Source organism: Nannospalax galili, unplaced genomic scaffold (genome assembly GCF_000622305.1).
Source record: "Nannospalax galili isolate Female #2095 unplaced genomic scaffold, S.galili_v1.0 scaffold902, whole genome shotgun sequence".
Classification (NCBI taxonomy): domain Eukaryota; kingdom Metazoa; phylum Chordata; class Mammalia; order Rodentia; family Spalacidae; genus Nannospalax; species Nannospalax galili.
Genome location: NW_008347814.1, coordinates 248,368 through 271,371, shown reverse-complemented (window position 1 = coordinate 271,371; position 23,004 = coordinate 248,368). Strand labels below are relative to the sequence as shown.

General features: G+C 37.6%; 1 protein-coding gene across 1 annotated transcript in view; it reads left to right on the top strand.

The window, feature by feature from the left end:
• Btbd1 (BTB domain containing 1) overlaps window positions 1–21,049 on the top strand; it is a 41,694-nt gene extending 20,645 nt beyond the window's left edge. The window contains exons 4-8 of the mRNA XM_008844435.3: window positions 6,585–6,782; window positions 9,986–10,178; window positions 16,415–16,502; window positions 18,482–18,628; window positions 19,318–21,049. Of these exons, the coding sequence (XP_008842657.1) occupies window positions 6,585–6,782; window positions 9,986–10,178; window positions 16,415–16,502; window positions 18,482–18,628; window positions 19,318–19,476 (785 nt within the window). The 3' untranslated portion in view covers window positions 19,477–21,049. The remainder of the gene's footprint in view (window positions 1–6,584; window positions 6,783–9,985; window positions 10,179–16,414; window positions 16,503–18,481; window positions 18,629–19,317) is intronic.
• The last annotated feature ends 1,955 nt before the right edge of the window (window positions 21,050–23,004 follow it).

Here is a 23,004-nt window from a genome sequence, read left to right as displayed (position 1 = left end):
TGATTTTGATGGGAATTGCATTGAATATGTAGATTATTTTCAGTACTTTCATAATATTTGCTGATCTGTGAACATGGAAATTGCATTTTCTGGTTTCTTTTTCAATTTCTTTCTTCAGTTTTTTTTAAAGTTTTCATTGTTGAGGTCTTTCACTTTGGGTTTTTTGAAGCAATTGTGAATGGAATGTTTTTCCTCATTTCTTTCTTGTCACGTTCGTTATTCATGTGTAGAAGAACTAATGATGGGCCAGTGAGATGTCTCACTGGATGAAGGTGCTTGCCTCCAAGCCTGAGTTTAATCTCCGGACCCACGTGGTAGAAGGAAAGAACCAACTCAAAAGTTGTCATTTTTCCTCCACACATGTAAATAAATAAATAAATAATAAATAAATAAATATTTTTAAAAGAAAAGCTACTGATTTTTTATGTTGATAGCTTGTCCAGCTACTTTGCTGAATATGTTTTACCAGATCTGTGAATCTTCTGATGGAGTCTTTGGGGCCTTTTAAGTTCAGGATCATGTCATCATCTATAAATAAATAATTTGACTTCTTCCTTTCCTATTTATAGTTCTTTTATTTATTTGCTATATTCTAAGACTTTTAGTATTATATTGAATAAGAGTAGAGCGAGTGTACACCTTGTCTCAGTCCAGATTGTAGAAGAAATGCCCTTGTTGTCTCAATTTGGTATAATGTTGGCTATAGGTTTTTCATATATAGTCTTTATTGGGCTGAAATATGTTCCTTCTGTTCCTAGTTTCTTCAAGACTTTTATCGCGAAGAGTGGTTGCACTCCAGCAAATGCTTTTTCTGTGTCTATTGAGATAATTATGAGATTTCTGTTCTTAAGTCTCTTTACATATTGTATGTGTTTACTGATTTGCCTGTGTTGAAACAACCTTGCATCCCTGTGATATGAGATCTTCATATGTTCTTGAATTCAGTTTCTGGGTATTTTTGTTTCGGCGTCATTGGAGAAGTGATTTATAGTTTGTTGGTGTGGTTTTATGTGTTTTGGTCTCAGAAGAATAGTAGCTTCATAGAAATTTGTTTATTTGTTTATTTATTTATTTATTTATTTATTTATTTATTTATTATTTATGTGATTTTGAGACAGGGTCTCCTATAGCTCCAACTGACCTAGAACTTACTTTGTAGACCAGACTGGCCTCAGTCTCACAAAGATCTGCCTGCCTCTGCCTCCTTAAGTGCTGGGACTAAAGGTGTGCATCACCACACCCAGATTTATTTTTATTTTTATGTGTATATATGTGTGACAGTGTGGGGGTATATGTATGAGCATGTGAGTACTGTTGCCTTTGGAGGCCAGAAGTGTCAGATCCCCAGGTGCTGAAGTTAGAGGCAATTGTGAGCCACCCAGTGTGGTTGCCCCGGAAGTGAAACTTGGTCCTCTAGAAGAGCAACAAGTGCTCCTAATCACTGAACCATCTATACAGTCCTGGCTTCATAGAGGTAACTTGTTAGTGTTCCTTTTATTTCTGCTTTGTGGCGTAAACTCTTAAACTCTTCCTTAAAAGTTTGGTAGAATTCAGCAGTAAATTTGCCCTGTCCTGGACTTTACTTTATGGGGAGTCTTAATCACTACTTTTATCTTGTTGCTTGTTTATATCTTCTTGATTTAATGTTGGTAGGTCATATGTGTTTAGAAATGTATCTCTTTCTGCTAGATTTTTCCAGTATATGGGGATATAGGTTTTATTGTTGTTGTTCCTCTCCATGGAAATTTTTAGTAAAAGACGAAAGATTTACATGACTTAAGAGAAACCAGAGTAGGGAATATAGGTTTTTAAATACATTTTCTAATGGTTCTCTGGAATTCATTGGAGGTGATTGTAACATCGCCCTTCATCTCTAATTTCATTAATGTGGGTCTTCTCTTTTCTTTTGGTTATTTTGGATAGAGCTTTGTCAATCATGATTATCTTTTCAAAAAACCAACTCTGTGATTGATTTCTATGCATTGTCCTTTTAGCAGTCTTCATTTCTTGTATCTCTTCTCCTTATTTATATATTTCTTCTGATCTTATTGTTTCTTGTGTTGCATTTGGGTTTTGTTTTTCCCTGTTTTTTAGGACCTTGGGGTGCATGATTAGGCTGTTTATTTCCAGTCTCTTCTTGTTGTTGTTTAACACAAGCACTTACAAATTGCCTCTTAGAACTGCCTTGGCTATATTCACAAAGTTTCTGGTAACTTGTACTGTCATTTTCATTTTGTAGGAATTTTAAAATTTCCTTTCTGATATCTTCAATGACCCATTGTTCATTCAAGAGTTCAGTCTCCAAGTACTTGTGTGGTCTTGGTGGTTTTTCTTACTTTATAATTATTGTAGGACAGGAAGCATGTTCGGAGGTCAGAGGACAACTTTGTGGTGTCATTTCTCTCCTTCTACCTTGCTGTGGGTTCTGAAGATCTTACTCAGGTTGCCAGGAGCAAGCATCTTTGCCCACTGAGCCATCTCTCTGGCCTCACTTACTCTTGATTTCTGGTTTTATTCCACTGTAATCCTATAAGATACAAGGAAGTATTTGTTAAGGCTTGCTTTGTGACCTATGATATAATGAATTTTAGAGAATGTTTTGTGGAACAAAGAAGAATATATATTCCCTATCTGTTGGAATGAATACAATGTAGTTGTTTGTTAATTCTAATTATTTATGGTATAGTTTAGCTGTAAAGTTTTTTTGTTGTTGCTTTTAGTTTTGAACTCTATCTAAAGCTGAGACTAGAGTATCGAAGCTGCCCTCTGTTACTGTCTGACTTTTTTGTCTTTTTGTGTTTGCTTTATGAAATTAGGATCCCCAACATTAGTTGCATAAATATTTAAAATTGTTATGTCTTCTTGATGGTTCTTCCCTTGTATTAATATATAGTGACTTTTATTGTCCTTCTGATTAGTTTTGCTTTGACATCTATCGTGCTACATACCAGAATAACTTGTTTTAGCTTCCATTTGGTTGGTAGGATACATCTTTTGACTTTTGATTTGTGTGTTTGACAGTGGGGTGTTTCCTGGAGACAATGGACAGTTGGAGCTTGTTTTCTGTTTTTTTTTTTTTTCCCCCAAGGATAACTTTTTTAAAAAAAATTTTATTTATTTTTATTTTATGTGTATGCATGTATTGCCTGCATGTAGGTAAGTGCATCTGTGTTGTGCAGTGCCAGCGGAGGACAAAAGAGGCTGTTGGATCACTTGGAACTGGAGTTACTGACAGTTGTTAGCTGCCATGTGGGTGCTGGGATTCAAACGTGGGTCTTCTGCAAGAACAGTCAGTGTTCTTAACCACTGAGCCATCTCCCCAGCCCCGAGGATAACTTTTTTTTTTTTCTGTCTTTTTGAGACAGGGTCTCCCTGTAGCCCCAGCCGTCCTGGAACTCACTATGTAGACCAGGCTGGCCTTGATAACTTTTTTTTAAAAAAAAGATTATTAATTTTATGTGTATGCATGTATTGCCTGCATGTAGGTAAGTGAATCTGTGTTGTGCAGTGGTCACGGAGGTCAGAAGGGACTGTCAGATCCCCTGGAACTGGAGTTATGGACAGTTGTTAGCTGCCGTGTGGGTGCTGGGATTTGAACTCAGGTCTTCTGCAAGAACAACCAGTGTTCTTAACCGCTGAGCCATCTCTTCAGCCTCTGGAGCTTGTTTTTTTGATGCAGTCAGCTTGTCTGTATCTCTTAAGTGGTGAACTGAGGCCATTTGTTGTTTTATTTTGTTTTGTTTTGTTTTGACAGGGTCTCCCATAGTCCCAGTCCTCCTGGAACTCACTATGTAGACCAGGCTGGCCGTAATCTCATAGAGATCCATCTGTCTGCCTCTGCCTGGGATTAAAGCCATGTGCCACCATGCCCAGCCTGAGGCCATTTGTTATTAAGAGGGGTTTGCTATTTTCTATAGTTTCGCTGATTATTCTAGTTAGGTGGTTTATTGCTAGTTCTTTCTTCCTCTCTTATTAGTATTAGGGTTTTTGTTTTGTTGGATCTGGTGGGTGCCTTCTTGGTTCTCTTGCCCTTTTTTTTTCTTTACATCTTTTTTAAAAAGATTTATTTATTTATTTAGTGTGTGTGTGTGCACACGTGCATGCGTGTGTGAACACCTGTATATATGTATGTGTATCATGTGTGCAAAGTGCCCTCAGAGGCCAGAACAGGGCATCAAATCTCCTGGAACTGGAGTTACAGATGATTGTTATCCACCATGTGGGTGCTAGGAATTGAACATGGGTCATTTGCAAGAGTAGCCAGTGCTCTTAACCACTGAGCCATCTCTCCAGCCCCCATTACGTCTTTTAATATTGTTTCTTTGTTTTGTGTTATATTTGTTTGTGAATGTGTGGGCATACTCGTGTGGGAGGTCAGAGGGTAACTTGCAGGAGTCAAGCTTTCTCTTTCTACCATGTGGGTCCCACGGATTGAACTCAATATGTCAGGTTTAGTGGTAGGTGCCTTTACCCACTGAGCCATGTCATCAGCTCTGTTTTGTGTTTTTGACATCTTTACTATGATATATCTTGGAAAGATTCTTCTCTGGTCATGTTCATTTGGTATTCTAAATACCTATTGTGTTTTGAGGCCCATTTCTTTTTTCCAGGTCTAGAAAAATTCCTGCTATTATGTCACTGAATAAGTTGTCTATGCTTTTAGACTTTTATTTTCAATTCCTTCTATCTGGTGGATTAGGTTTGGTCTGCTCAGTATATTCTAGAGTTCTTGGAAGTTTTGGTTATGTTCAAGTTTTTTTAGAAATGGCTCAGCAGTTAAGAGCACTAGTTGCTCTTCCTGAGGACCCAGGTTTGGTTCCCAGCACCCACATGGCAACTAACAACTGTCCATAACTCCAGTTCCAAGGGATCTGATGCCCTCTTCAGGCCTCCACAGGCATTGCATGACATGGGTGCACTTACATTCATACATATATAAAAAATTATATATATATCTGAAAGTATTATTCTCTCTACCTTGTCTTCCATTATTAATATTCTCTCCTTTTCCTGGTCTTGTTGCTACTGATGCTTCATGTTTTTTATTTGATTAGCTTTCACTTCCAGCATTTCTGTTTGGTTCTGTTTCAGGGTCTATTTCCTTGATGAATTTTTCCTTCGTGTTTTTGAGTTTCTCCTCCAAATACTGAGCGTTTCATCTGCTTTGCTAACTTTCCTGTCTAGGTCCTGAATTGATGTCTCTCTGTGCTCACTGGTCCTTTGTGGGGGTATATGTGAGGGTGTACATGTGGAAGCCAGAGGTCAATGTCTGGTGTCTTTCCCATTCACTTCTCTACCTTGTGCTCTGAACCTGGAAATCACCAACTGACTAGTGTGACTGACCAACAAGACAATCCTCCTCTTCTCCACTTCCCCAGCCTTGGGTTTACAGAATCATGCTGCGACACCTTGCTTTTGACATGGGTGCTGGGGATCTGAACTTAGCTTCTTGTGCTTGCATGGCAAGTACTTAACTGACAGAACCATCCCCCCAGCCCCTCATTGATCCTTGAGTCTTCCTGATAAATTATCTTCACTGGGATTTATGTTCCCTACTAATATTTGGGGGAGACTCTGATGTCAATAACAGAAATAGTGGTTGAACATCAGCCCTGGTGTTACCCTGTAGCAGAAGGTACTTGTCCACAGAAGATTCAGAAACAGTGGTGTTAGGGTACTGGTTAGGAAAAAACTAGAGTTCATAGATATTTAGAGCTAAGATTATTAATAAGTTGTAAAAATGAGGGATTGGGAAAGAAAATGGGAGAGGAGAGTAAGTGTGAATGAGAGGGAAAGTATACGGGTTAGAGGAGTGAGAAATAATAGAGAATATTACAGAGCATATGCAAAGAAAAAGTAATAAAAGCCTGTTCGTGCCACATAGAAGCTGAAACACAACAACCTAAGTATACAAGTATAAATAATAAAAAGTAAAGCAAAAACATAAATAATAATAAGCACTAAAATGAAACTGAAGGTACTGCAACCTCAGCCGGTATTTATTCTCACTTGTGGTGAGTGTGGTTTCTCTCTCCATTCTGACTGTCTTTTGTAGCAGTTTCTACACGTGGAGGGAGAGCTGTCAATAGATAATTCAAGCAGGTTGGTGTGTCCTTGCTGTGAGGGATGCCTCTGTAGGGACTCCACTTTCCTGCCAGAGGCCCTACCTTTACCTCTAGGGGACTAGTGAAGAATCTCAGCATTAGGCTCCTGCTCCACAGTGTATCCTGCCTATGATCATGTCTACTCTACAGTTTGTTACTGTACCAGTGCTTGTGTCCTTGGGAAGAGAGCACTTCCCTGGCAGCCACTGCTGATTCTCGTGGGTGTCGGTTGGCAGCTGCTCCTTCTTGCAGCCATCTTACTTTAGTCTGATCCATTTTTCTTCAGCTTGGTCACAGGTTGCTCAGAGGATGCTTCTAATCCACCATTTTACCTGGATGGAGAGTCTGGCTTAATAGTTTTAAGTATCTAAGCTTTTTTTTTTCTTCTGGCTGAGATTTGAAAACTTAATATAACCGTGTTTATCAATATTACATTGTTAAAGAGCAAAATATTGTTTATTTTTTGTATTTTCTCCATAGATACACTCTGTGCAGTTCTAGAAAGAGACACACTTAGTATTCGAGAAAGTAGACTTTTTGGAGCTGTTGTACGCTGGGCAGAAGCAGAATGTCAGAGACAACAATTGCCTGTCACTTGTGGAAACAAACAGAAAGTTCTAGGAAAAGCGCTTTCCTTAATCCGGTTCCCACTGATGACAATTGAGGAATTTGCAGCAGGTAAGGCTGTAACATCACAAATTTGACACTATGTCTATAATCTCCCTTGCCAGAGCAGAAAAGAAGCTGTTACTTAGTAATAATTATAAAATAAATACATGTCTGTCTAATTTCATTTAATTTTTGTAAAAGCCTTTCAAGAGAACATTGTCCACATTTTATAGGTTAGAGGTGTTGTTTTAAAAATCAGTAGTCAGTGCGGCTGGAGAGTTGGCTCAGTGGTTGAAAACACTGGCTACTCTTGCAGAAGACCAGGGTTTAAATCCCAACACCCACATGGTGGCTAACAGGGGTCCGTAACTCCAGTTCCAGGGGATTTAGTGCCTTCTTCTGACTTCCATGGGCACTGCATGACACGGGTGCACTGACATACATGCAGGCAATACACTTATGCACATAAAATAGAAATAAATAAATAAAAATCAATAGTCATTTAGATTTACTTGTACATTCATCAGTTTTGAAGGCGCTTCATTTTTTTTCCTGTATTGTCATGCTTCTATCTGGGATCATTTCCACCAACCTAAATGATAATAATCCTTTTTTTCAGATTTATTTTTATTTATATGTATGTTTGTGAATATATATGTTTGTGAGCATAGGTACCCACAGAGGCCAGAAGTGGGCATCAGATCCCCTGAGCTGGGATTACAGGTGGTTGTGAGCTGCCCAGTGATGCTGGGAACCAAACTTGAGTTGTCTGGAAGAGCAAGTGCTCTTCAATGCTGAGCCATCTCTCCAGCCCAAGAATTAGTCTTTTTTATAGAATAGATATCGTGCCACCAGATTCTCTTGACTTTTTTCCATCTAAAAACGTCCTTATTTTGCTCTCAGTTTTGAAGGATATTTTTCTGGGTCTAAAACTTCAGTTTGGCAGTTACTCATTTATCCTTTGAATGTAGTTGTGTTCCCTTTTTGCTTCCATTATTTCTGTTAGACAGTTTAATTTTTGCTTCTTTAAACGGATGTAAGCTTTTTCTCTGCTTCTAAGATTTTAGATTTTCTTTGGTTTCCAGTAGGTTGATGATATGTCTAAGTATGTCCTTTTACACAGCAGACCTTGAATTCTTTGATTTATCCTTCTATTAAATTTAAGGTTTTCTGTTTTACCTTCTTTAAGTAGATTTTCATGGCATGAAGACTTTTTTCTTTTTCAAGACAGGGTCTTACTTTGTAACCCTGGCTGATCTGGAACTTGCTATGTAGACTATACTTGCCTGGAACTCATAGGCGTCCACTTGCCTCTGCCTCACAAGTACTAGGATTAAAGGCATGCACCACCATGCCCAGCAACCATTTTCAACTTAAGGAAACTTTCTCTTGAATTATTGCATCATCCTATTTCATACTATCTTTTCTTCAGAACCACTGGTTGCCCATGTTGGTCTCTGCTTTTTATTATAAATTTTTATCCTTAAAAAATTTGTATATGTATGTATGTGTGCATCATTATGTGTATGCGGGCGTATATGTGTGTGCAGAGGCCAGATGTCATCCTTAGGTGATCTGTTCGTCCTTTTAATTTGGAGATGAGGTCTCGTACTTGGACCTGGGAGCTCCCTGATTAGGTTAGGCAGGCTAGTCATCAAGCCCCAAGGATCTATCTGTCTCCAGCAGTGCTGATTTACAGCAGCACACCACCACCACCATGCCCAGTTTTTATGTGGATGCCGGGGTCAAACCTACAGCCTCCTGCTTGTGTGGCAAAGACTTTGCCAACTAACCTGTCACCCCAGCCCCTATCCTTAAAATTGTTCATCCTTTTATCATAGTCCATGCCGTTCTGAGAAATTAAGTTTTCATCTTCATCTCTCATTTCAGATCTATTTTTTCTTTTTTGTTACAATGTAGATTTTAATATTAATATAGCGTTTTTCCTTCTTTACCATCTTTCCTTATCTACAGATTACAAATAATAAAGCTTGGCTCATATGTGTCCAGTCAGTCCATTTTTGTCATTTTGCATGTGATAATTTAATTTAATTTATTACTGTTATTTTTTTGGTCTTTTTGAGACAGGGTCTCCCATAGCACCAGCTGGCCTGGAACTCACTATGTAGACCAGGCTGGGCCTCGAACTCAGAGGTTCGTCTGCCTCTGCCTCCCAAGTGCTAGAATTAAAGGCATGCGCTACCACATCCAGCTGATAATTTAAATTTTTAAATTTAATTTTTAAAAGACAGGGTCTCTGCCAGGTGTGGTGGTACATGCCTTTAATCTCAGCACTCAGGAGGCAGAGGCAGGTAGATCACTTGAGTTTGAGGCCAACCTAGTCTACATAGTGAGTTCCAAGCCAGTTGGGGCTACCGAGAGACCCTGTCTCCAAAAATAAATAATTTAAAAGTCAAGGTCTTACTATAATAGCTCTGGTGGCTGGGAAATTGCTATGTAGAACAGTTTAGCTTTCAACTCAAGAAATTCACCTATCTCTCCTTCCCCAGTGCTAGGATTACAGACATATACTGCTATGCCTGGCACTGATAATTTTTTTTAACTCTGTTTTAACATCAGTATGACTTCCTAATTCAGATTTCTATGAAGTCTCTTACTCCACTTGCTGTTACTAGCTTCTTTTATGGGATAACAGTGTTAATTCTGGATAAATTTTAGGCATTTGGTATTTTTCTGCAACCAGAAACAGTGAATGGGAAAATTGTACCATATATGGGGTCCTGCTTCCATAGTTTTCCTAACCTTAGCTTTTGCCTTCTGTTTACTTCTAAACCCCAGAATAAAGCACTATTCCCCGTCTTTCCACCTCTAAATATGTTCCTTTGTTCAGATTATAGCCTCTGATAGGTATTAGATGGGGAGTCATAGTAATTGGCTGTCCTTGGATGGGGTACACCACTCTGTTCTGGAGAATGGAAGTCTGTAGTATTCAGAAGAATGAATTGAAAAATCCACAGATCTTTCTGCCTTTTAGCATTTTATCTGTGCTTTAATAATAGTTTTTTGTTTGTTTGTTGCTTTTTTTTGACAGGCTCTCCCTAGTCCCAGCCCTCCTAGAAGCCACAATGTAGACCAGGGTGGCCTCACAGAGACCCACCTGCCTCTGCCTCCCAAGGACTGAGATTAAAGGCACACTACCACCACCACCACACCTGGCATTTAGTAATAACTTTAACACTTATATTCCTTTAGGTTAACTTTAAATGTATACTAAAATGATATGTACTAGGCTTATTCTTTAATTTCTACAGGTCCTGCTCAATCTGGAATTTTGTCAGATCGTGAAGTTGTAAACCTCTTTCTTCATTTTACTGTCAATCCTAAACCCAGAGTCGAATACATTGATCGACCACGATGCTGCCTCAGAGGAAAAGAATGCTGCATCAATAGATTCCAGCAAGTGGAGAGCCGCTGGGGCTACAGTGGAACAAGTGATCGAATCAGGTATCTGTTGGAGTGTGGGCTTGGTGGTGGAGGTAATATTTTATTTTGTACTTTATGCTTAATACATTTTTTTTTGAGACAGGGTCTACCTGTAGCTCCATCTGACCTGGAACTTACTATATAGGACAGGCTGGCCTCAATTTCACACAGATCCATCTGCCTTTGCCTCCCAAGTGCTTGTTTAATACATTTTTAAGTTGATACAGAAGTCAAGAAGTTAACTGCCTTCACCGAATTATGATTGAGGGTGACCTCTTACGGGAAAAAAATGAATTGGGTTGGGCCTTCTGTTGTGTGAAGTCTGGATCACTTCTGCTGTTGAGCTGAGTTCTAAACCTCAATTGATGAAACATTATTTTTCACAGTTTTAAGCCTACAATGTAATAAATTTAACTTTAGTAAGTTTAGTATTAGTTTTTTCTTTGAATAGATGTTGCATGTAAAATAGCTCAGTGTGTACATAATGAAGAACCATGAAAAATGCATACCAATTATGAAGAGCTTACCTTTGCTCACTGCATTCTTTTAGTTACATTCTGAGATGGAATCAGGATCAGTGTTCATGCATCTTGCCTTTTGCACTTCCAGTTATTCAGTGCACTTTAGTACGAAGCTAAAAATGAACAGCTTAAATAGAACTCCTGTTTTGTGGATACTGTTATAACTTGAGATAAGACGTACTTGTAGACTACTTATTAACCATTTATAATGAGAATATTATATGTAAAATTTATAGGATGAAACCAAAGCTGTACACAAAAAGTAATGACTTCTTTTAGCAAAAGTAGAAATAAATAAGCATTTAATCCAAGTAGAAAATGAATTTAGAAAAATCCATAAGAGAAATTAAATAGGTAAATGAAGAAAGTAGTGAGTCAAAAGTAAGAAAACTGATAAATTCATAAACTGATTCCTTAAAAGATCAGTAAAATAAACCAGCTGTCAAAAGTAATTTTCAAAATTCGTATTTAGAAATCAAAATGGGACTATCATATGTTGAGATTTTTACTTTAATTCTGGGTTTACTCTGTGCTAATAAATTGAACATCTTGATGGAATGGATCGTTTTATAGGCAAATATAAATTATCAAAATTGACTGAAGAAGAAATCCTGAGTAGACCAATTACCATGGGAAGAATTAACAGTTATCAAAGAACTGTCCTTTCACAAGGTTTTTACAGGTGAGTTTTTTTTTTAATCAAACATTCAAGGAACAGAGTTTCCTTGAACATTAAAAGAAGAAAATACTTTGTGGTTTAATTATTGAAGGAAGCATATGACCTTTATATAGGAAGTGAATAAGACAGTATTCAAATAAACCTCACCATATATAAGAAATTCTACGTAGTGAGTCTACTAGTACCTTTATAGAATAATATTATATGAACAAATAGAGTTTATGTGGAGATTGAAAAAATGCTCAATGTTAGAAAATGTATTAATAAAGCTCATCATAGTAGCAGACTGTTGCTAAAACTCCTTCCCTGGGGAAATGTAAGTCCACCCCTTCTTCCCTTGGTCCAAAGGACGACTGGTATGATTTCACCCAAGTTCATCCTGGGGAACCAATGAGTCTATTGGGCTGACTTACAGAGCAGTCAGTAAGTGGTTACTTATAGGAGTGTGCCCCCCTGCTCCCCAGGACTGCATAGGAAAGTCCTTACCCAGCTGGATGACGGCTTCCCTGAAGCCGCATAAAATGGAGCTCCCCTCCCTTAGTCTTCCCTGGCCTATATATTCTACCCCTTCCCCAATGGATTGGGAAAAGTAATTGGATATTCAGGTGGGGGTCCCATGACCCTCACTGCCCCTTCTTCTATGCAGAGAGGTCAGCAATCAGTAAGCCCAGCTGTGATCTTTTGCACTTGAGCACAGATGAATTCAGATGATGATATCTGTTTGGCTTGGAGGATAGTTCTGTAAAACACAGACTAAAAGAAAAAAATTGATTTCCATGGATACCAAGATTTTTGAGGAAATGGGGATGGGGGAAGACTTCTGATAAAATTTTACCTTTTTACCTGATAACTATTAAAAGATTAGGTCTAGAAGAATACTTCTTTAACAATGATAGGCTACTGAGGAGAAATTAAGTAGTTATTAAAATTCAGGGTAGGGATACCTACTATCGTTGCTGAATTTCAATAGTGATTGATACAGTCATAAATCAGAGTCTTACATGTTGGGAAGGAAAAGGCCTTTTTCATTATTTCTGACTGACATTATGTGCATTGGCACGTAACTCTAGCAAACCCAGTTCTTCTGCAATAAATATTTTATACTTTTTGTTTTACTGACCTGAAACGAAATTCACAGTGTCACATCCTTTTGATAAATGGCCTAACTATAATATAAAGGAGAAAGAAATATAGTTGGTAATAAAAGTCAAAGGAGAAATAATGTAACGGAGTATAATTAATACTTCATTATTGATTCAGTGTATAGACTTTGGGCAGGACACTAGCAGACAAACTGAAGTACCCTCAATATAGTACTTATATGCACCAGCATGACAGAGTGGCTTCAGACATATTAATATCTCATATTCCAAGATTCCATAGTTTAGTCAGTCCTGTATATTCATGTTTCCCATATTTGAACTTGCCTACTGGCTGAAATTTGTTTGTAACTAAAATCATTACTCGGAAAGTTTTCTTAGCAATTCCAGACAGATTTGAGTTGTCAGACCAGCGGGGGCAGTGCAATGAATGTAGTGTAAGAACCTTGGGCTCTTGGGCTATAGGGACAGGATTGAATCCCAACTGTGACGTGTATTAGGGCAGTGTTGGTCAAGTCACTGACCACATAAACTCCAATTTCTTTTGAAGAAAACAGTCTGTAGGATGAGTTGGCCATAAGATTTACGTTTATATGTAAGATAAGTAGTGGAGTATGTTTGTAAGAAACATGCATGTACATGGGTATATATTTGTGTATACATACACACACACACACACACACACACACACACACACACACACACGAGTTTTCCCCAGTAACAGTAGTTTAATATTTGCTAATTGTATATACAAAAACTTTGTAGGACATAGTTACCAAAATTAACAATAACTGTATGAGTTTCTCTACTTATGTGATACTTGCCTCTTATATAAATCAGTAAAATTGCACTAAAGATATCTTTGATTTATAAATAAAAATACATAGGATCACAGTTTGTAGTTACAATGAAAATTTTCACCTTCATGAATTCTGGCATAACATTTGAAATTTAATTGGGATTCTTTGTTAGGGGAATCTGTTCTGTACATTACAGGAACCTTAAGTGTTTCCAGCTCCTTGGCACATAGCATCTCTAAATCCTAGGGTGAAGAGAGTCTCATTGGAAGTTGGCCTCCTTGGAGAACAGCTGGATCACCGGAATAACCTTAGTATCAGCTAAATATCTATTAGAACTAATAAAGAATAGTAGCCACTTACAAATGTGTGTTTGAAACTCATTTACAGAGATGAGCAGTGGTGGCCATCATAGGAATGATAAACTTATGTCATTTAACTGTCCACCTAAAAATGGCTAACCCGTTCCATTTTGTTTTACTACAAGAAATAAAAATTATTATTTTCTTTTTTGTCTTTTTGTCTTTTTGAACCAGGGTCTCCCGGTAGCCCCAGCTGTTCTGGAACTCACTATGTAGATCAGGCTGGCCTTGAACTCACAGAGATCTGCCTGCCTCTGCCTCCCAAGTGCTGGGACTACAGGCATGCGCCACCATGCCCAGCCAAGAAATAAAAAATTTTAATGTTAAAAAAAAAGAAGTCAGTTATACTGTGTAAATATAACATGCTAACTATATATTACTTTGTATTATATTATAGTAAATGATATATTGAACATTACTATAATAAATGCCAGTATAGGATTAAACTCAGAAATGCATAATATATAGTACCTCTCTGGGGATCTAGAGAACTTCAACTGAAATCACATTTTGATAGGGATAAATTAATTTTCCAAATTAACCTGTGTGTGTAGGCAATTCCTTTCAGAAGTCACATGTTTCTGATAGGGGAGTGGCCTGAAAAAATTATCTTAATTTTTGAATAAGCTGTCTTCTAAAAAGAGTAGTGCAGAAAAATAGGACTAAAAGTAAAGGGAGTGGTATGGGTCAGATATGAAAAAAGTATTGTGGGTCTATTAGAAGTTGTATGAAACGGAGGGGTCCTGAAAAGATGCTTAGTGGTTAAGAGTACTGGCTGGTCTTGCAGAGGATCTGGGTCAGTGCCCAGTACCCACATAGTGGCTAGCAACCATCCATAACTTCAGTTCCAGGGTATCTAACACTGTCTTCTGGCCTCTGGGCATTTCACAACACAGTTGTACTTCCATACCTGCAGGCAAAACACATTCATAACATAAAATAAAAATAAGTAAAATAAATTTAAAAAAAAATTAAGTAAAAAAAAGTTGTATGAAGCACTAGATATCAGAAACCACTTTAAAGTTTTAACATAAAAATGAAACTGAAAATGCTGGAACAGATGAGGGTGTGGACCTTTCTAAACTTGGAATGGATTGTAATTTGCACAGAATTAAAGAATTTTATGTTCAAAAATCACAATGAAGCTAAAAGATAAATGACAAATTTGAAACTTTAGGTAACAGACATTGACATCAAAGCATTAAATACGCCAAATCTATAGATAAACACATATCACAAATACACATTAAAAAGACAAACTCACCAGTTAAAAAAAATGAGCAAAGAGCATGAGTTGGTATTTCATTAAAGAGCAAGTCCAGTGGGCAGTGAATGTATAAGCAAGTGTTTTACCTCCTCAGTAATCGGGAAATGTAAATAGAATTTGTTTATCATTGGTTTCTCAAAGGCAAAAGGCAATTAAAATACTCAGTGTTTGATAAGAGTAAGTCTGCTGGGGTGTAAAGTACTGCCTTAATGTGAAGCAGTTTGACAAACTCAGCAAGGCCTAAGAGTGTACCTTTCATTTGCACCAACAATTCTACTCCTAGGAATTCTAAAGAAATAATAAAGGCTGTACAAAGTAGTTTTGCTCTAAATCATGCATTATCATATAACTAAAAACTGCAAATATCCTATACTACCCAAGAGATTGGTTAAGTAGTGAAGCAGGAGTCACTTTTACTATTTTATATGAATAAGAGATAAAAATATATATTCTGGTAATGATTTTTAGTGTATTTCATAGAAAAATGAGTTGACATGGGTCATCTCTGGATTTATGGGTGACTTGAATTTTTTTTTATCACTGTTTAACTGCATTTCCTGTGTTTCCTGTGTTGTTTTTTCTGAGGATTAACTAGCTCAGGACATAAATACATTCTCTACCACTAAACCTCACATCTGGAACATTTTTCTGATTTTTTAAAAAGGTGGAATACTGGGGTTTTTGTTGTTGTTGTTGTTGTTGTTTGTTTTTTTGTCTTTTTGAGACAGGGTCTCCCTGTAGCTCCAGCTGACCTGAACTCACTATGTAGACCAAGCTGGCCTTGAACTCACAGAGATCTGCCTGCCTCTGCCTCCCGAGTGCTGGGATTAAAGGCGTGTGCCACCACGCCCGGCTGAAATACTGGGTTTTTTTTTGTTTGTTTGTTTTGGTTTTTTTTTTGGGGGGGGGTGTCTTTTTGAGACAGGGTCTCCCTGTAGCCCCAGCTGTCCTGGAACTCACTATGTAGACCAGGCTGGCCTTGAACTCACAGAGATCTGCTTGCCTCTGCCTCCCAAGTGCTGGGACTACAGGTGTGCGCCACCACGCCCGGCTATACCATGGTTTTTAATTAGTACTTACTCCCTTCTTGTGTCTCCCTTTTGGCTCTAAGAAGTATGGATACAAACTATCTTGTTAGCCATTATTTTCCAACCATCCAATTAAATATGATAGACCCTCAATAAAGTATTTATTGAACTGATGGAATGCTCTAGTTTGGGGATGCTGGATTTTGATCTTAAAAGCTGATATGATCATGAAAGATATTTGGAAGAGTATAGCACAGAAATAACTGTTATAATGAAAGTAAGCGTTTTGCCTACTTTACTTGACAGCACAGAAAACAAAATCTTGGGTTCCTATTAGTTCACGTTGTTTTGTGGGCAAAGAAGATAACATTTTCAAAAGTATCATTTGTGATAGTTTTTCTGTTTGCATAAAATTGAGATGTTCCTGATAACAAAAAGCAAAACCTTCAAAATACGAACACTTATGGAATTATTTATGTTATTTTGTAATTGACTTCTTTCAGGTTCACAGTTAATAGAAGAATCTCTATAGTTGGATTTGGTTTATATGGATCTATTCATGGTCCTACAGATTATCAAGTAAATATACAGGTACACTTTTCCCCCTATTTTGATCTTGAAATACTACAGTAATTTTACAATAGATATTGTCTTAATAGAAATCCATTTCAGTGTAATTGTTAAAGGAATCAGAAAGCATCAGTAGCATTTTAAGCTTAGAGATTTCTGTTTTGTGATTGTTTTTCAAAACTTCTAGTTTCTGGGACTGGAAAGATGGCTCTGTGGTTAAGAGCACTGGCTGCTCTTGGGAAGGACCCAGATTTTGTTCCTAGCACCCAAACAGCAGCTAACAGCACTCTATAACTCCAGTTCTAGGGGGATCTAACACCCCCTTCTGATCTCTGCAGGCATTGTACACATATGGTGCATTTACATGCATGCAGGCAAAATATTCATACATGTAAAAAAAAACTGGCTTCAGAAAATTGATGTCCTTTACAAAAGTACTAACATATCATTTGTCCAGGAAACCCATCTTAGTAATTCCTGCTGTATATTGACTTAAAAATCCCTTCTGCCCTTATCATGGCACTTCACGGCCTTGGAGCTATTTCATCCTTCAAATTGTCAGCACTCACTTGGTTTAGGACTGTCAGACCAGATGTTGCCTCGTTATTTGTTCTATTATTGTATTTATTTAGACAGGAGCTTCCTCTGTAGCCCAGGCTGGTCTCAAACTTTCGATCCTCCTACTTCTACCTACCTTTTCAATGTGTGGGGTTACAGGTATTTGCTGCCATGCCCGGCCTGCCTCATTCTTGATATCTATTCCAATCAGCTCTTTCAGATGGAGCACTAGTGTCTGATCTAGAAGAAAGTTAAATACCTCTTCTTTTGTTTCATCCTTCCTAACAAACTAATGTTCTTTCTCCCTTTGATTACAGACCCTAATTGGTAAAATTACTTTTGTGAACATATCTATAATTGTATTTTTATTTATAAACTATATACACATTGTGTATATTTTACATATAAAGTATAAAACATGAAAGGAGAAAGCAAAAAATGTTTCAAGCTTTTATCAATAACAAAAATATACCCTGTAAAGTGTTACTAATATGTGTAATGAGCTCTCTATTATATGTATATACACTTTAAAAAGATATAAGTGGTATATATGGCTTAGTTTTTACAGACTGTACACACCTGTGTAACCAGTTCCTGTAAAAGAGCAGGGCATTATAGCACTGAGAATCCCTTTTGATCTTCCCTTGTAAAAGAACCACTGTCCTGACCTTATAGCATCAGGTGTCTTTTGGCTGTTTCATTATTATGGTTTTATGCAGAAAGGTGAGCTTGTGAGGGCAGGCTGCCACTGTACATACTGTTCTCTCTCAAACTAACATGGCAAGCTCTGACTAGAGCTTTTCAAGCTGTCTTCTGTAATGCTTCACCCCTTCTCAACAGAAGCAGTTTCCTCTCTGTCTACCTTCTTTCATCTACACTCTCAACTGGCACTGCCTGCATGTCTCCTAGTGGCTGGACACTGCCTCTTAGTATCCCATACAGAACTCAGCATAGATGATAGAACTAAATTGAAAGACATTAACAAACATGAGAGTGCATTTTAATTTCAATAATTATTGAAACAATGTTGAGAGTATATTCCTAGACATAGGCTAACAAGGAGGAGTCATTTTCCTCAGACATTTGGAAATCTTTTTTTTGGTCTTTGAGACAGATCTCCCTGTAGCCCCAGCTGACCTGGAACTTGCTATGTAGACCATAAAATCATATATTCTAAGGTCCACACACCAAACTGCATGTATTTTCTGGAAGCCCCTCTTCTGTACTCTTTCGTAGCCAAGCTCCAGTTGTCTTCCTCATCCTTCTCTGATGCATGTTAAACAGCATTTCTGATAGCATGCTTTAAAAGGCCATCTTTGGTAATGAGATAAGTAGAGAAAAAACTAGAATGCAGAAAATGTGTAGTATGCTCTGCAGTTTCTTAAGGCTTCATGTTCTTTTTCCAGAACTTTTAGTTTAACTTAACTATAACCTCTTTACAGATCATTGAATATGAGAAAAAACAAACCCTGGGGCAAAATGACACTGGATTTAGTTGTGATGGGACTGCTAACACATTCAGGGTCATGTTCAAAGAACCTATAGAAATCCTGCCCAATGTGTGCTACACAGCCTGTGCGACACTCAAGGTAAGAGTCATTCAGAATGCCCCAAAGGCTGCACCGGGGGGATCTCGTGGTTTCCCCTAAATGCTATGGAAAGCACATTTTAGAAACTCAGAGTCACCAACATTGGAGTCCGTTAGGAAGGGGACGGACAAGAAAACTAGGAGTTAAAATATTCTGCGGCTTTAAGAAAAGAAGTGCAAGCCGGCTGTGGTGGTGCATGCAAGTCTTTAATCCCAATACTCCGGAGGCAGAGGCAGGTGGCTCTCTGTGAGTTCACGGCCAGCCTGGTCTACATAGTGAGTTCCAGGACAGCTGGGGCTACAGGGAGACCCTGTCTCAAATAGACCAAAAAAAAAAAAAAAAGAAAGAAAGAAAAGAAAAGAAGTGCTGTTTGGCACTGCTGTTTTGAGAGCACCAAATCCTAGCCAGACCACCAGAGAAGAGGTAGCACTGATCTTTTGAAAGAAAAGGTCTTCCTAAGAAGACCTTTGAAAGAAAATCCAATTTTCCACAGAAAATAAAATAATTGTTTCTTTAAAACCTTTTCAATTATTTTTTAAGCCAAAAATTTCATTTTTCATTAAATGATTGCATGAAGTTTTATACAGGAACTGTAATGAATAGAGTAGATCATTAAACTAATTATAACACCACATTACTTGAGTGCTTATTTAATAACAATCACTAATGAACCTTTTGTTCTCATTTAGGGCCCAGATTCTCACTATGGCACAAAAGGACTGAAGAAAGTAGTGCATGAGACGCCTGCTGCAAGCAAGACGGTTTTTTTATTTTTCAGTTCCCCTGGCAATAATAATGGCACTTCCATAGAAGATGGACAGATACCAGAAATAATATTTTATACATAATTTAGTGTTATAACCATTCAGTCAAATCTCAAAAGCATAAACAACTGGCCATGAATAGTTTGAGTGTTGTATTTATTATTATAGGATAAGAAACATTTTAGTTTCTTAGTGGAAATTAAAAAAAAAAGATTTTAAATCTCTGCATGATTTAAAGGGGATTTTCCATTTTCTTGTTAACCCTACAGAAAAAAAAGAGAACTGGGTTTAATTGTGTTTTTTAAAAAACAAAAGCACAGCCTTTTCAGCTTCATCTTGTATAATTTCATAGATCCATTGACTCATGGTCTTTCAATAGTTTTTTTACAGTTGAAAGATTCTTATTATATATAGCAAATGTGGGAATCTTTTTAATTTTTGTTTTAAATATTTTGAAAGTAGATGAGATAGGTCAGTATTATAAATTTGTTTTAACTCTAGTAACTAATTTCAGAAAATTAGGAAAACTGACTTTATAGTTAGGGTTTTGAAATATCTGATTGTTAGCATTTAGATTAATGCTAAAAATAGGCCTAAAAAATACCCAAGAAAGATTTCAATGCCTTTATAGAAAAGGATATTTTTAGCAATGTATTGCATAGTACTGTTTTAAAGATGTAAGTAGGGTTTGTATAAATTCACAATAATGTAATATCAACAAAGATCTAAAGGGATGAACTAAGACTGGATTCTTTATCACAACCCATCCCACTATGCCTGTCCTGGATGCTCCCAGTAATTCCCAGAATTGAGATATAATGGTGATGACAGATACCACTTTAGCATTGCGATTAACCTTACACAGCAAGAAAGGGAATAAAATACTAAGATTTCTGGCAGCTGCTGTGAAATCTTAAAGCTGTCCAACAGAATCACTGCTACTGAAAGAAGGCTTTGTTACCCATACAGTTCTAGCTGAGAAATAAAATATGCTTAATTTGTGTGACCTCATTAATGTGACTGGCACATTAATATTAGGAGTGATCAGAAGTTATTCTGGCAGTATGTCATTTCTACACTTTTATGTAAATCAGATTTGTGAAATTAACATTTTTTCCTTATGATTACCTTACAAAAACCTTTGTGTAATTAATCTTTAGGTATATCATTACATCAGACATCTGTGGAAAATTATTAAAAATTCCTTTTAAGTTTCAGCTTAAAAATTTTTTCTAAAGATAGGTGTTTTCATCAAAAGTAATATTTTATATTTTCGAAAAGGTAAGATGGTGAAGGTAGGCCAAGGTCTCTTGAAATTGCTGGAAAAAGGGGAATTTTTTTTTTTTTTGTCTCTGATACCATGATCTTAATGGATATAAGCCTCAATTAGCTGGAATACCTGTGGAATGTGTGGTTCTACTTAAGATTAGCAAACACTGTAGTAACCACTATGGGAGAAGTACTTCTTCCTTAACAAGTATTGTATGACTGAGGTAAGTTAGAGGGGGTTTTGTTTTCATCTGAGGCATTTCACATGCCTGTGTTTTGTCTGAACAATTATAGAATGTAAACATGGAAGGTATAAGAAACAGAACCACTTACTGACATTGGGATATCACCTGGAATTTTTGAAAAATAAACTTACATTTTTGTTTGTTTTCTTGTCACTTGTCATTTTTTTCCTCCCTAAAAGTTGAATGTAAAGTTTCTAGTTAATTAACTTTTTTTTCTTTTTTTTGGGCTGAGGCTAGCTCAGAGGTAGAGCACTTGCCTAGCATGGGCAAAGCCCTGAATTCCATCCTACTATCAAAATAGAAATCATCAACCGGGCGTGGTTGCCCATGCCTGTAGTCACAGCACTTGGGAGGCAGAGGCAGGTGGATCTCTCTAGTTCAAGGCCAGCCTGGTCTACAGTCTACATAGTTCCAGGACACCTGGGGCTACAGGGAGACCCTGTCTCAAAAAGAACAAAAAAAACAAGAAATCCAAAATAGAAATCATCACAACCTGAGTGATTACTGTGTATCAGCTTTTGCATTAAATGTTTTGCATGCATTCTTGTCACAGTATCAATGTCAGGTATTATTACAGTACCCAGACAAAGAGATAGGTGCAATTTAAACTCGTTTCTATGCCCCAAGGGACTGACCAGGGAAAATACTTTGTTGGGTTGAAAACCTAAAAAAGCTGGGTGTGGTGGTGTAGGCCATTAATTCCAGGACTTCAGAGGCAGGAGCAGGCGACCTGTGTGAGTTCAAGGCCAGCCTGGTCCACATAGTTCCAGGACAGCTGGGGCTATAGGGACACCCTGTCTCAAGAAGATAGATAATAACCTAAAGAGATAACTAATCTGTATCTACTGTGGGATAGCAATACTTCTAAAGAGATGCTTTTTAAAGTATTGATATTGCCGGTCGTGGTGGCGCACACCTTTAATCCCAGCCTGTCTCAAAAAGACCCCCCCCAAAAAAAAAGTATTGATATTTCACTACCCAAAAAATTAATGTGGATAATTTGCACTTTCAAAATCTTGGTTTTAGTGCACATACAGTTTTAGGTAAACAGTTTCAAAATAAAATTACCGGGGACTACAAAATGCTGAGAGGACATTAGAAAAGTGCATGGTCATCAAGTGTGGTTTCGTAAAATGCAGAATGTCGAAGACTTAACTCTCCCTCTTCCCTTTCATAGTGCCTTCAACCTTGTCTCTGTTCTAGTCCTCACACTCAAAATAATGAAAACTGTGTGTCCAAATTGGACAAAGTATGTTTCACAAGAGGGAAGGAACCACTGCAGCCCCAGCACTATGGGCCGCATCTGCTCTTAATGTGTTTAGCTTTTTAAAAATCCCTCTTCTGGGAACACTCATCCACTGCTGGTGGGGCTGCAAACCTGTTCAACCCCTATGGAAAGCAATGTGGAGAACTCTTAAACTATAAACGAACCTACCATTTGACCCATTTATACCACTCCTTGGCATATACCCCCAAAACTCATCCTATTAGACACTTGTACATCCACGTTTGTTGCTTCTCTTTTCACAATAGCTAAGAGACGGAAGCAACCTGACTGTCCTTCAACTGACAGTGGATAATGAAAATGTTCATTTATATAATGGAGTTTTATTCAGCAGTAAAGAAGATGAAATTTGCAGGTAAATGGATGGAACTAGAAATGTTATACTAAATGAAGTAACACAGACTCAGGAAAAACAAAAACAAACATGTTCTCCCTCATATGTGGATCCTAGCACCAAATCCTGATAAGTGAGTATGTATCCAGACATAACTACAGGAACCAGGATAATGGAAAGGAACCAGGGAGGTAAAGGAAAAGAAAATCTGAAAGAGAAAAACAGTAGGAAACAGGCGTTGATACAGGAGATATGGATAAAAATTGGGTTTAAGGGCGGCAGGAGGGAAGGGTATACAAGGAACCTAGGGGATAAAGGGAAAGAAGCAGCTTAAGAGAGGTAGGACCATAGGAGAAGGGTATTAGTAAGGGAGAAAGGGGGGAAATGGGGGCACCTTAAGTGGGGAAACCATGATGAAAGGGTTAGACAATGGGAGAGATAAGTAATGCCTAGTTAGCTTTAAAAACCAGAAGGAACCC